We start from the raw sequence: 14,045 nt of genomic DNA, 5'->3' as shown, positions 1-14,045 counted from the left end.
TTTGTAATGGTTTTATTTAATTTTATACTTTTAAAATGCCAAAAATTGCATATCACAGTGTCTCCGATTACATAATTTTAAACATAAATTCAAACAACTAGTTAGTACTTGAGCAGCCCTTTAACCAAGCGTTTTCTTACTCTTGAGTAAATTCCTGGATCACTATTTTCTTCTTTTGAGTAAATAAAAATATTACAGCTGTACCACTCTGGTAAATTATCACCTTTTTATTATTAAAATCTCTTCCACTCTTGTCAGTTACTGATATCAATGTATTTGGATTTCTCTTACACTAGTATCTCATCTGGGTACAACATTATTTTTAATTTGTGGTGCTTCCAGTATTACATATGAATAAAAAGTATTACATGTAGTGGGGCATTCATCCCTCCTCTCTCTCAGAGAAAATCTATAAAAAAAATCTATTAAAAAAAAAATCTAAAATTACCAACTATAATCCGCAGGTGAACAAGGCATGTCTATGATGTTGTTGCTGCTTCTGAAGTTTACCGTTACAGATATTAATAGAACTCTTTTGTCATCTGTGATCTTTTTGGTGTTCCAGTAGGCTACCTAATCTCAACTTTCTCAGGATGTGCCCCTTTTTTTTTTTTTTTCCCCTTCAACCACAAAGTATTTTCTTAGAAGTTTAGAAGTTAACCCATAAACAATTGCAAATACCTGCCCAACAGTCCAAAATATATTTCTTGGAAGCAAAGATGACATACAGAATATAATAAAAATACCACAAAGATAACTGCAATTTATTATATTGTGCCACTGTAGCTTTCAGATAGTTGCTCCATTAAGATGTACCATTAAACGGCAACTTAAATATTTCATGCATGCAACAAATGCATCTATTGATGCTATAAAAGATTATGTCAAGATATTTTTGGTTATTTGATGTCTAAAGACAAAACAGCAGAATAAGTATTAATTCGATAAAATTCTGTTTTAATACTTATCAAATAAGTATTAGTCAAATAAAAAAAAAGGAATTATCGTTACAGATATTCGTAGAAGTTTTTCTTCAAACCTAGTTTCCAAACAGAAGTATCTCCTCTTTTACATGATATGGAAATTTAACTTATGACAACTTAATACTTGTGACAAATATGCAAAAAATAGAATTTTTCACAGCAAGCAAGCTGTACTTCAGGAACTTTTTAATCAAACAATTATAAAATGTCTGACCACTTCTAGGTGCCTCATTTTGATATACTATTTAGATGTTTTTAACTTTATTGTAATTAGAATCATAGAGGCAAGTAGTCTGTTAACAAAATTAACCAAATACAAACTCTTTAAGACCAGACATTTTTCTTCCAAAACAGGTACATTTTATTTATTTATTTATTTTAAACAGTATGAAGAATCAGGTACAGTCACTCAGCTACCAAGCAGAACTTTAAGTGCTTGAAGAGAAGCTCACATGAACATTTTTGTCAGAAAAGCATTTGACCTTTAACAAAAATATTATTCAAACTCGTTTCATATTTAGGATTAGTATCAACATTCGTAACTAAATACTACTTGAAAGTTTTGCTTAATTCTCGCTGACCTAACTAAATGCAAAGACAAATCTTTTGCACAGGTTAACATCAGGTAAACTACAAAGACTTAGTGTTGCTAAAATGCACTTGAAGGCTTCACTCAAACTTAATGCCCTGAGCCAGGGGAAGATCCTTGCTGTAGTTTATTGTACAGGTGGAGCGCCTCATGTACTGCTTCCAGGAATCGCTGCCCGATTCTCTTCCGCCACCAGTGTGCTTTTCGCCACCAAACGCTCCTCCGATCTCAGCTCCGCTTGTAGGAATATTGACATTCACGATGCCGCAGTCAGACCCTTTAGGCCCCATCCAGCGGAAAACTCTGCCCATATCTTTGGTGAAGATGCTGCTGGACAGACCCTGCTTGACCTCGTTGTTCCAAGCAAACGCCTCCTCTTCTGTCTTGAACTTGAGGACGTAGAGGATTGGGACAAAGGTTTCGGTGTGGACGATGGGTGCGTCATGAGGCAATCCTGTGATGATAGTGGGCTCAACATAATTTCCAGGGCGATCCATCACCTTCCCCCCACAAACCACAGTACCACCCTGCTGCTTGGCCTGTGCGATTGCAGACAGATACTGCTCCACAGCTTGTTTGGTGTGCAGAGGGCCGTAGAGAGTACTTGGATCCCAAGGGTCTCCAATTCGAACTTGTTTGTAGGCCTTAGCTATCCTCTCAACCACTGTGTCATGGACACTCTCATGAAGCATCAGCCTCCTAGTTGTGGTGCAACGTTGCCCAGCAGTTCCTACCGAAGCAAAGACGGCAGAAGGAACCACAAGGTTGAGGTCTGCATCCTCAAACACGATAATAGCGTTGTTTCCACCGAGCTCCAGCAACTTGCGTCCGAATCTTTCCTGCACCATCATTGCTACAAGCTTGCCAACATGGGTGCTTCCAGTGAAAGACAGAAGATCCACACGTTCATCCTTTGCCATGGCGGTGCCGATATCAGCGCCTCCGCAGGTCATGGAGCAGATAGCCCCAGGCAGATTGTTTTGTTCTAGCACCTCTGCCACAATTTTGGTGACTGCAACACTAGTGAGAGGGGTGGTTGGGGCACCCTTCCAAAGGCAGACGTTGCCACAGGTCAGGGCGATGGCGTTGTTCCATCCATATACAGCCACAGGGAAATTGAAGGCAGTTATGATGCCGACAAGACCAACTGGGTTCCACTGCTCCAGAAGAGCATGTCCGGGTCTTTCAGAGGGAAGAATAGGCCCACCAATCATTCTTGACAGACCCACTGCATAATCACAGACATCAACGTACTCCTGGACTTCGCCCACTCCTTCAACATAGATCTTACCCATTTCTAGAGAAACCAAACTTCCAAGCACTTTGATTTTCTTTCTTAATGCATCCCCAATCTGCCTCACAATCTCCCCTCTTTTTGGAGCTGGAATATCTGCCCACACCTTCCAGGCCTCCCTCGCCTTCTGGACCGTTTCTTCGTATTCTGCCAAAGTTGCCTGGGTAACTCTCGCTATTGGCTCATTGTTGGCGGGGCAGTAGGACGTGACTACTTCCCCGCTGCCTCCCCAGCTTCCGTTGTAAACACCAAGGTTGTCCTCAGATAAACCCAGCTCCTTCAGCCAGGAGTATTTGGGCTGGTTGATGAGGAGACTCGACATGGCTGCTGACTGGCGGCAGTGAACAGAAGCTAATTTATTGCTCAAAAGTAGCCTGCTGTGCCGGGCAAGGGTCAGAGTAAGGCAGCGCTGCATGGATGCTGAAAACCAAGGGCAGAGTTAAAAATTAATTTAACATGTCAGATGGCTTCAGGAGTGAACAAACAATTAACCTATAGGGTTATGATTTAACTCTAAACCACCAAACAGAAAAACTGCCTTGCTTGTATTTCACAAAAATAACTTCACAAGTTACAACACTTTTTCATTATTTATTTTAAAGTTCCTGGTACAAAAAACAAAAATTTATATGATCAATTAAGCTGAAGCTTCTAGAAAATATATAATTTATATATGAATAATTTATTCAGAGAGATAAAACAACAAAGATGGATCTACGCACAACTTGTAGCTCCCAAATTGGTTTATTCACCAGATACAAACGGTGACGTTTAGTGCCACACTCCCTTTCTTCTATTTTGTCATCTGTGATTTTTTTGGTGGTCCAGCACCTAATCTCAACTTCCTCAGGATGTGCGTGATTTTGCACCTTTTTTAGGCGAAAAAAACTACAATTAATAATACTGCACTGTAAACGAAGACAATATCCTCTTTTTTTCCTTCCATTCACCAAAATCTAGATAAAGTTTAACCCTAAACAACTATAAATACCTACCCAACAGGCCAAAACATATCGATAGGAGCAAAGATGATATACAGAACAAGAAATTTAACAAATATACTGCAGAGAAAACTGCCATTTATTATATTGTGCAGCTTTCAGATAAGAGTTAAAATTAAAAATTAAATCCTTCCTGCATGTAACAAACTCACCTATTGATGCTATAAAAGGTTACATGTTGAGATATTTTTGATTTAATGTCTAAGAACAAAACTGCAGAATAAGCATTCATTTGATTAAAATGTGTTTTAATACTTATATTAATAAAAAACATTTAAACATAACAGACACCGTTTTAACCATTGTATTTTAGTGAAATAATAATAAATAACGTTTTTATTGTGGAATTTCTGCATCATAGGTGCATAATAAGAGAAATTCACTTAATTGCCCCAAAAACTTGCTGGATTGCATAACATTAGTCTACCTGCTCTGACCAGAACACGTCAAGTATTACTTAACCTGATCCAGTGTATTTGTTTGCCAGTGTTGGGCAATCATAAGGACGCTGCTCTTAACACGAAGGCATTGGTGATGTTAGATAAATGGGAGAGAGAGACACCCCCTCGTGTCACCTTTAACTGCAAGATTCCTCTGACATGAGCCGCTCTAAAACTAGATCATATGTTTGAACTGCTATAAGCGCCATGAGGTGACAACAGAGATTAACAACCGTGGATTCAACGTGCTAGTTTAGCTGCATGGCAGCATATCCTGTACATACTGCATCTGCATGTTAGTTTATTATCTAAAAATCAAGTTAAAGTTGTTTACGATGAGTTGGTTTTACTCACGTTGGTGTTCAGACGACTAGGCCACGTCCAGTCAAGAGCAGGGAAGTACTCGCTCACTTAAAGGAAGCGTTACTTCTGTGCTTGATTCTGATTGGTCAGCTGCTCGACGCACGGCGGCGCGTGCTTTGTCAGAACGATCGATGCTAAATGCTAGAAGCTAGCTTTTGTTTTGATTGAGCATCGCAGGGTTTCTTTTTAGCTCTACTAAAAAGAGGCCGCTCTTTGAAACACTTGCACGATGAGTGGCGGAGTGTATGGAGGCGGTGAGTGGGAACTTTAACTAAAATGGAGCGAAACCTGAGGAAAACTGTGCGTCTTATATTAGCAGGAGCTAGGTTTGGAGTTAGCTAGATTAGCTAGCGGTGCTGACGCTCCGCTCTGTGTAAGATCAGATACACATTGGTTTTTTGTTTTTACCTCCGATAAAAATATTTGAGAATAATGCTATTGTTCGATTTAATTAAGATATATCCCTTGCTCTGTTTGTGTTTCAATCATTTAACTAAGCTTAATTAAGAAAGGAACAATGAATGAAAGTGCGACGGAGGTAGCATCCATTCATCTAATAACACATGAGCTAAAAATGAACTTATCACGCTGTTATTGACTGGAATAAAGGAGGATTAAATAATAAACCATAGAACTATTCGCTATAGTGACCATTCACTATAGAACTATTCACTATATTGAATAGTTCTATAGTGAATATATATCATTATTCTTGTCTTTATTATTGAAACAGTGCCACATTCACAGCTCTAACAATCTAATTAATTTTGTAAATACCATAGAGTAAATATAAAGACCAAATAATACTAAAAAAAAGTACATTCGACGATGCATTGAAATTATAGGCGACATGTGTAACATTGACACAAACTCGTCTTAAAACCCATTTTTATTCTTTTACTTTTAACACAGTGAAACTTTCTGTTTTCTTGTTTTATGGTTGTTTTTAGATGTTTCTTTTTATCTGGTTTGTATTTAGTTTCCTTTTTTGTTATTTTACACTGTTTTATTGCTTTCATTGCTTTTATTTCCTTGGTATGTAAAGCACTGTAATAGCTGTGGTTGTTTTAAAGGGCTCTATAATTAAAGTTGAATGTAGTTGTAGACATCTAAAGTTTTTCATTCGTATTTTATTTTATTGTGTTTACCTTTATAAAATAGCTGTTTAAAATAATTGCAAAGCGTTGATGTGGACAGCCAGTTACTGTCTTTAGGGAGGCTGCTACAAAATATTGTTTGTTGATTTTAAATGAAGTAACATTAGGTAACCAGGGGGAAAAAAATCATATAGTTTCTAATGCAAGAAAGTATCACCATGTGCATATAGAGTATGAATACATGGCACTTATTAAACTAACTCTCTTTGTTGCAGTCCTTTACAATACTGATATGTCACACACTGATATAATTGTTGGCCAAAGTTTTGCAGTTGTATCTTCCAGCTGCTCGGACATTAGAGAGAAAATGCTGATATTTTTAAAGAATGACCATTGTGATTCTAGTAGTTCATTTATTTTAAAAAGTTTTAATGTCTTCAGGATCAGACAGTCACTATTTTGTTACTATTCTATTTTTATTAGGTTGCAGAGCTGAAATAAATCATATTGTGCGTGGGAAACACTAATTGTATTAACGCGTTACTTTCTTATTTCTTGTTTATAGTCTTTTTCATAGCCAAATTGTCAATATAAATGAATTTTAAGTTCTCATCTCCTCATTTCTGATTGGTTTCTGTAGATGAGGTGGGAGCTCTGGTGTTTGACATTGGTTCGTATTCTGTAAGAGCCGGCTATGCGGGAGAAGATTGTCCCAAGGTAGGTGGATCACTCGGATGACCTGATTAGGTGGGAGTTTTTTTCTTTCTGAGTTCCTGCTTGTTTTCTCTGGGGGAACACCGGTGTCAGGAAATTAGTGCTGTCACCCCAGAGACAGACTGGATAAATTGAGTTCAGATCATTTTGGAACACTTCTTTGGTTTAGATTTGTGTTCTTTTGAAAGAAATATAGAAATGAAGCATCAGAGACATTGATTTGTTGCTGTTATTTTTTTATTTTTATATTAAAACACAATGGTCATGCTCATGTCATTATTGTCTCTATATCACTGTTTTAATGCATTTATGTCGGTCTACTGTCTTAATTCAGTGGTTGTTCTTTGTTCCTGATGACTTTAAATGCAAGGATTAAAAGTGGTTTCCATACTTAAAATGCGACTTTCCTACTAAGGTGTATGCATTAATTTACAAATACTTATAAGATATATTTCCATAAAGTATTAGTTTCGCTTTAGACCTGCATATATGAATGAAGAATTTCTGACCAAACCAGGAGCCATGACTTTCCTATGAGAATATCTCTTAATTGTTTAGGAAAACCCTGTTGCAAAACCTTTTGTTTTGATCTGCAAGCATATGAAATGAGAATCAGATATTGTTACTATTTTTAAAAGTAAAACAGTGGTTTGCGTAGTTTTCTCCAAAGCAGTATTTTGTTCATTAGCTGAACTTTATGATTTTCTACATCAGCTGAAAGCCAGTTCTGGTCAGAAAGTTAAAGCTACACGTGTGCCTTGACCTAAAATGATTTTCAATTTGGTTTGTCCTGGCCTAGGCCGACTTCCCGACAGTGATAGGTGTTACTATTGACCGGGATGATGGCAGTACGCCCATGGAGACGGATGGCGACAAGGGCAAGCAGAGCGGCACCACCTACTACATCGATACCAATCAGCTGAGGGTTCCGAGGGAGAACATGGAGGTTATGTCTCCCCTAAAAAATGGCATGAGTGAGTATTCCATTTTATTGTGAAGGATAACTAATGAGAATTATCTTAAAGACTTAAAAAAGTTTTCTTGATGAAAGATTTAGAAGTGCTGGACTGTTAGAATTTATTCTGATTCTTAGTCTGGTATATTTCCAAGTTTTTGTTATGGTCAGTGATGAAAGCTGTATAAATATTTATAAATCACTCAGCTTGATACATATCTATAGTTAGACCCTCGCGGTGTGACTGTAGGTGAGTTCGTCACAACCTTGACTGATGTATGCATGACGACTGTTTGTGAATATTTATGAGAATATTTTGAGCCAAAGTACTCAGTACAGTCTCACAATTTTTTTATTTTATTTTTTTTAACCAATGCTTAAATGTCAATGTACTGCATAATCAACTGCGGGGGTCACGTGTCCAGAGCTGTCATTGGTACTAAACAGACTTCAAATATCACCAAACTGCACTTGTAAATTAAAGGAGTGTATGTATATAGAGGCTTGGGCATTTTTTTCCACAAACTGCTCTGCAGAACCTTTTCATAAAAAACACACATGTTGTTGAAGGTGCCGTGCAATATTTAAAATGTGTGTAATAGTTGCAGTTTTGGGTAAAAACAAATGATGAAAAAAGAGATTAATTAATGCATTATTTTTTTGTTGGTCCTACCATTATATTGGTTATTCAAAGTAGTTGTTTATAAAAAGATTAAATTTTTAGACGGTCAAGATTTTTTTTCCCACCCATCCATCCCTCGGGCTTCCATGATTCATTCATAATTTTTTGCTGTTAGATGTGCTCTCATAACTGATAAACTAGCTCCCTGCAAACACTAGCTGCTAACAGCGTCAGATTCAAATCAAATTTCGACCCAAGTGTAGCCCAGCTCGCTGCTACCTACAACCCAATGAGTTAACCATGTTAATTGCTGCAGAGCACCACAGTGGGACCATTAGTCCCTTAGTGGGCTGACCTGGAACGTTGGTGCACAAATTATTATCTAAAAATAGTTCATCGTTGCTCTAATTCTTTCATCATTATCTTGACTGGGTCAAAAAATAGAGGTTTTAGTGCATTTGATGTTTAGTTTTGTTGCCCATGAAAATGTAGGTCTGAAGTGAGATTTTACTTTGCTTTCTTTTTTTATTTTAAGATTTTTTTTTTTTTTACTGACTTCTCTCCAGTTACAAAGCAGTACTTCTCAAAAGATAATGTCTAAATATGTCTAAATAACGCCCGGCTAACATTCTCTTTTCTGTCCCTTATAGTTGAGGACTGGGACAGTTTCCAGGCCATTTTGGATCACACCTATAAGATGCATTTCAAGTCTGAACCCAGCCTGCATCCTGTGCTCATGTCAGAAGCATCGGTGAGTTTTTTTCTTTTCTTTTTTTTTTATATCAGTCCCCTTTGATACATTTTTGCTCATTGTGGAGTCAAAATATATATGTGTACTTTTAGCACAGGTTGACAGCAACCGTCTGTTTGGGATTTGTCAGATGCCCTTAGTTCTTCTCTCAGAGAAAATATATCATGAGGCATGGATTTGAAGCGTAGCGTTTGTGCGCATTGCTAGTGCTTAGGGTGTGCATCTGTTTTGAGGTACCTAACAGTGACGATTTATTGTGAAGCAGTAACGTCTGTTTTGTTTGCAGTGGAACACGCGAGCAAAACGAGAGAAGCTTACAGAGTTGATGTTTGAGCATTACAACATTCCTGCCTTCTTCCTGTGTAAATCAGCAGTACTGTCTGCGTATCCTTCACTGTTTTATTCCGTCCAGGAATGAAAACACTTTGACAGAAACAACTGGGTTGATTTAATTATTACCTTTTTTCTTCAATGTTGGGTTTTCTGCTTATTTATGAAACACCACCTCTGCTAACAGGTAGTGTATACTTTGAACCCTCTCTCTGTGTTTCCTTAACTTTAAATGCCCCAGCTTTGCCAATGGACGGTCTACAGGTCTGGTCTTGGACAGTGGGGCCACACACACAACAGCAATTCCAGTACATGATGGTTATGTCCTTCAACAAGGTAAAACCACAAAACAAAGAGTTTTATATCCAACACTGGGATTTAATTTGTAGTATGAAACCAAATAGGAAAAAAATTGGTTGGAATTTAAAGGTGGATTGTCTTTTCTCTGCGATTTGATGCCCTCTGCTGGTTGGAGTATGTCTTGATGATTTTCTGCAGTAATTTTTATTCATGCTGCAGTTTTGGATGAATGGGTTTAAGTGATGCAGCGGTCTCTGTGCTCCGATTATTGAAAAATAGGAATGTTGATGTTTTTAGTAGCATATTATTAGGCGCCATGTCTTATGATGATCTTATTCTAATGGTTTGACTACTTTGTTCCTGAAACTAACTTCAATTCTTACAGTACGTTTAAATATCAATGCATTCCTAGAGCCTCTAGACACGTTAATGTGTTTAAAACTCATCAGAATCCTCATTTGGGTTTAAATGTGGTGGACCAAAACACAGCAGCGTTTAATTACTTTCCTCTGATAATACCTAAAGTAAAGTCATTTAGTAAACAGAGCTCAGTTGTCATTAACAGTAAAAAAAAAAAAAAGAGCTGTTTTCGATTGCTTAGCTTCTAATAGAGCCCTGTTTAATCATCCAAAAGCTGAAGGAGGAGTACCAAACTGCAAACATACTGACGTTTTACTCTCCACCAATGAACTGAGAGGCTGGATGAACATAAATCCGAGAGTCTGCCAAGATGTCCATGGGATCTGTTGAAGATCCATTGCATCTGATTGGAGAATTCCTTGAAACTCGCTTCTGCGCTGCTTTGATTAATAATAAATTCAGTCCTTAACAAGATGTGAAAAGGTTTTAGGGCGTCTGAAAGCTGTATGGAGAGAAAAACCAGCTTCACTTCGTGCAAATTCTGATCAAACACTGAAGCAGAATCCAAACAATTAAAAAGTGTAATTTATGTGAATTCATCAGAATAAAAACTGAGATCAATTCGTCACTCTCCCAAAGTAAAGCTGACCTCATGCTGTTTTTAATCTCTCGTTTATTTTTGGGCAGGCATTGTAAAATCACCTCTGGCTGGTGATTTCATGAGCATGCAGTGTAGGGAACTGTTCCAAGAGTTAAACGTGGAGATAATCCCTCCCTATATGATTGCCTCAAAGGTAAATATAAGGTTTATTTTTTTTCAAAACTCAATAATTTTAAATTTAACCTTTACGTGGCTGACTTTGCTAATCTGCGTCTGAATTTGTCCCAGGATGCAGTGCGGGAGGGAGCCCCAGCCTGCTGGAAGAAAAAGGAGAAACTACCTCAAGGGACTCGGTCCTGGCACAACTACATGTGTAATGTAGGAATGAGCTCTTCATTTGTTTTAATGGAAAATAAGGATTTCTTTTAAAGTCTGGAAATGAATGAGTGCTGTTTTCTGTGTCTTGCAGTGTGTAATTCAGGATTTCCAGGCATCTGTCCTGCAGGTTTCAGACTCTCCATACGATGAACAGTGAGTTTGACATAAATTTACATTCATTCCAAAATTACTTTTTACAATATTGTGTAAAAGATTTATCATTTATACACAAAATATTTGGTATACCCCTGTAAATCACTTAAGTAAGGTCTTCCCCTCCAGAACTCGGGAGTCTAGACTGCAAAAAAAAAAAAAAAAAGGTCGCTTGTTGTATTCCAGTGTGGTTCTCTGTTGGATGCCACTTCTGGAAGTGTTCTTGTTCAAAAATACTGTGTCAGCTAAGAGTGGTGAAATTGTCAGGAAGTAAGTTTAGGCACAACCGTGCAGACTTTCTGAAGGGTCAAGAGTTACAGACCTCGAAACTTCATGTGGTATACAGATTAGCATAACAAGCCTTGTGGAATTGATCCCCATGGCAGAGCCGCTGCATCCAAGCCATACATTAAGTGCAGTGCAAAGCTTTAGATTTAGTGGTTAAAGAGCGCCACATCTGGAGTCATACTAGAGACCAGTTCTCTGCAGGGACCCATCAGGTTTTTGGCGACTGGTTTGGGTTGGGAAGTTTCCTAGGTAACAGCCCTTACCCGTATGGATGGGTACTTATATAATTTTTGTCTTATTGTAATAATGTAATTAGAAAGTGTTTTTATTCATCCTGATGATAGTCAAATTCAAATGAATGTCTGAATTCCCCCAAAAGTCAAAATAGTTTTAGAATACTACATTACATGCATTTACTTTGTGCAATTTAGTTTAAACATAAATGAAAAAATGCCTTCTCTTTTTTAAAAATGTGTGCATATTAATAGTGATTAGTCAAATTAATGGTGAAGTGCAATGGAAAAATGTTACAGCTGTATGGTTGTTTACAAAAATAAAAGAAGTATTTAATACTTTGTCACCTTTTAAATGACAACGTCTTGAATAACTAATACCACAAATTATAGCAATATTTTAAGTATACATTTCCCAACTCTACTTGCCAGACTATATTTTGTTTGGGGATGTTTATTTTTATTTTTTGTTTAAACCCTTGAGATGGCTTTCCAAGAACTCTTATTTTGTAGCAGCAAAAGTTGGCCAACATATGAAAGCCTTTATTTGAGAAGTAGGATGATGTTAAAGTTCATGTGATTTAAAGAACCAAATTCTTTTAGTAGAAAACATTAGAAAACACATTTCTAATGTGAAAACACATTTCTAGACCACAAATAAGCTTTTTATGGCTTTTTTTTCATTACATAGTCCCCAATAAAAGTGTGGCAAAAAATGCAGAATGTTCAGGTTCTTAACAATCAATATTTTTTCTGTTCTTCAGTAGACGTGCTTTTTTCTATCTAAATGATCTTCTCTTCATCTTATTTCATCAGAGTTGCTGCTCAGATGCCTACGGTGCACTATGAGCTCCCTAACGGCTACAACTGTGATTTTGGTGCAGAGAGACTGAAGATCCCAGAAGGGCTGTTTGATCCCTCTAATGCTAAGGTTTGTGCGGATTCATAAGGCAGCGTTAAACTGAAATTATTCTTTAACATTTAAAGATGGTAAACATACTCGGTGACCCCAATAATTATTTTTATGAAGGACTAAATGTTTAGGTCATTTTCTTAAGGAATGATTTGACATAAGAACTGCTCCCCTCCAGGGCCTTTCCGGAAACACCATGTTAGGAGTTGGCCATGTGGTGACGACCAGCGTAGGAATGTGTGACATCGACATTCGACCTGTAAGTGTTGACAGCCATTTAATATATTGCAACTAAAATCTTCTCTCTTTTTCCCAAAACAAAGATGATCAAAATACGTTTATTACTGCAGAAATGCATTGATCGGTTTGTGGCAGATGTCTCTAATCTTGTTTCAGATACTAAAAATAGTTAACTTTTAGTCTTCCTCTCCCTAACACCATTTTGAATCCTGTAACTTTTTGTTACGTTGCCTGTTAGTACTTATTGTTGTTGGTATAATACAGTCACTAATTAGAAAATGAGTTTCTCCCTGGATTTTCAGTTTAAAATAGTCTGATTTACTTGTTTTCTGTGTATCTCTTAGTCAGTAATGAGGGAAGTGATTGGCTTCCAGTTTCTCTTCTAATGTTTTGATTTCGATGCATCAAAGGGTCTGTATGGCAGTGTGGTGGTAACTGGAGGAAACACACTCATTCAGGGCTTTACTGACCGACTGAACAGAGAACTTTCACAGAAAACTCCTCCAGTAAGATAAAGTCATCTTTTTTACATCATTTTAAACCACAAATTAAATGATCTTTGATTTAGCTGCTGGAATCCCCCATGTTTGTAATTTACAGAGTATGAGGCTGAAGCTGATTGCCAACAACACTACGGTGGAACGCCGCTTCAGTGCATGGATAGGAGGCTCCATCCTGGCATCACTTGTAAGACCATGTTCAAGCTTTTTTTTTACATAAGCTACTTAGCATTTCTTACTTTAATTGAATATGTAAACATTAGTTTACTTTGGTTGCCTGACTGAATGTTTTATCTTCTCCAGGGAACTTTCCAGCAAATGTGGATTTCTAAACAGGAGTATGAGGAAGGAGGAAAGCAGTGTGTGGACAGAAAGTGTCCTTAATGTGACATCCAGCCTCAGCTTTTCTGTTCCATCTCCTTTACTAGGTTAACATTGTGAGGCATTCACCTCTGACCCAGACTCAGGAACGCTCAACTCTTATTTTCTATTTGTTTCTTAGAGTTGGTCACCTGTCAGGATCTCAAAGAAAAACGTCAACTCCTCAAAGATCTTTTTTTTTTTTTTTAAGACTCAATACAGACTGTTGCCTTATCTGTTACCTGTTGATGGAAATGATGCAGTGATACATTGTTAATTACATTTAGTGGAAAGTCAGAAACACTTGTGCAGGATCACAGCAGGAAACTAAAAGGGTAAGACCATAAGTGATAAAAGGTTTTTAATCTGGAGGAAGCATCATATAACTTGATGTAAATGTCTTCTGTTTATTTTGTACAATTGGTAAATTTGAGAGCATTTGCCCCTGGTTAGTCATATTTCAACTAAAATCTGTATTTAATTCATTTTTTACTTGTCATTGGCTTCATATGATCTTTGAAAAATAAAGTCATTTTTGTTATGGTTACATGTATATTTGAAATTTAAAAGTTGTTTATTT

General features: G+C 37.2%; 2 protein-coding genes across 2 annotated transcripts; one reads left to right on the top strand and one right to left on the bottom strand.

The window, feature by feature from the left end:
- Nucleotides 1-1,320: 1,320 nt before the first annotated feature.
- On the bottom strand, nucleotides 1,321-4,818 carry aldh7a1 (aldehyde dehydrogenase 7 family, member A1). The gene is made up of 2 exons (XM_038272258.1): nucleotides 4,662-4,818; nucleotides 1,321-3,286 (listed from the first exon to the last, which is right to left on the bottom strand). The coding sequence occupies exon 2, from the start codon at nucleotides 3,279-3,281 to the stop codon at nucleotides 1,653-1,655; it is 1,629 nt and encodes a 542-aa protein (XP_038128186.1). The 5' UTR covers nucleotides 3,282-3,286; nucleotides 4,662-4,818; the 3' UTR covers nucleotides 1,321-1,652.
- actl6a (actin-like 6A) lies at nucleotides 4,760-14,018 on the top strand. Its single transcript, XM_038272259.1, has 14 exons — nucleotides 4,760-4,924; nucleotides 6,408-6,484; nucleotides 7,281-7,455; nucleotides 8,709-8,809; nucleotides 9,096-9,193; nucleotides 9,381-9,475; nucleotides 10,487-10,593; nucleotides 10,689-10,778; nucleotides 10,870-10,931; nucleotides 12,269-12,383; nucleotides 12,544-12,624; nucleotides 13,016-13,111; nucleotides 13,206-13,292; nucleotides 13,409-14,018. Exons 1-14 carry the CDS (start codon nucleotides 4,900-4,902, stop codon nucleotides 13,487-13,489), a joined length of 1,290 nt encoding a protein of 429 aa, XP_038128187.1. The 5' UTR covers nucleotides 4,760-4,899; the 3' UTR covers nucleotides 13,490-14,018.
- The last annotated feature ends 27 nt before the right edge of the window (nucleotides 14,019-14,045 follow it).

This window comes from Cyprinodon tularosa, unplaced genomic scaffold (assembly GCF_016077235.1).
Source record: "Cyprinodon tularosa strain WSP-4 unplaced genomic scaffold, ASM1607723v1 ctg82, whole genome shotgun sequence".
Classification (NCBI taxonomy): Eukaryota; Metazoa; Chordata; class Actinopteri; order Cyprinodontiformes; family Cyprinodontidae; genus Cyprinodon; species Cyprinodon tularosa.
Note: the sequence above shows the minus strand (reverse complement) of the source record. Positions and strands in the feature narration are given on the sequence as shown.

Bases quoted from the DNA above. Each gene is read 5' to 3' on its own strand.
- actl6a (XM_038272259.1), top strand. From the start codon at position 4,900: ATGAGTGGCGGAGTGTATGGAGGCG. The intron at 12,384-12,543 runs GTTTGTGCGGAT...GCTCCCCTCCAG, and splicing joins TTGATCCCTCTAATGCTAAG to GGCCTTTCCGGAAACACCAT. The intron at 12,625-13,015 runs GTAAGTGTTGAC...GATGCATCAAAG, and splicing joins GTGACATCGACATTCGACCT to GGTCTGTATGGCAGTGTGGT.
- aldh7a1 (XM_038272258.1), bottom strand. From the start codon at position 3,281: ATGCAGCGCTGCCTTACTCTGACCCTTGCCCGGCACAGCAGGCTACTT.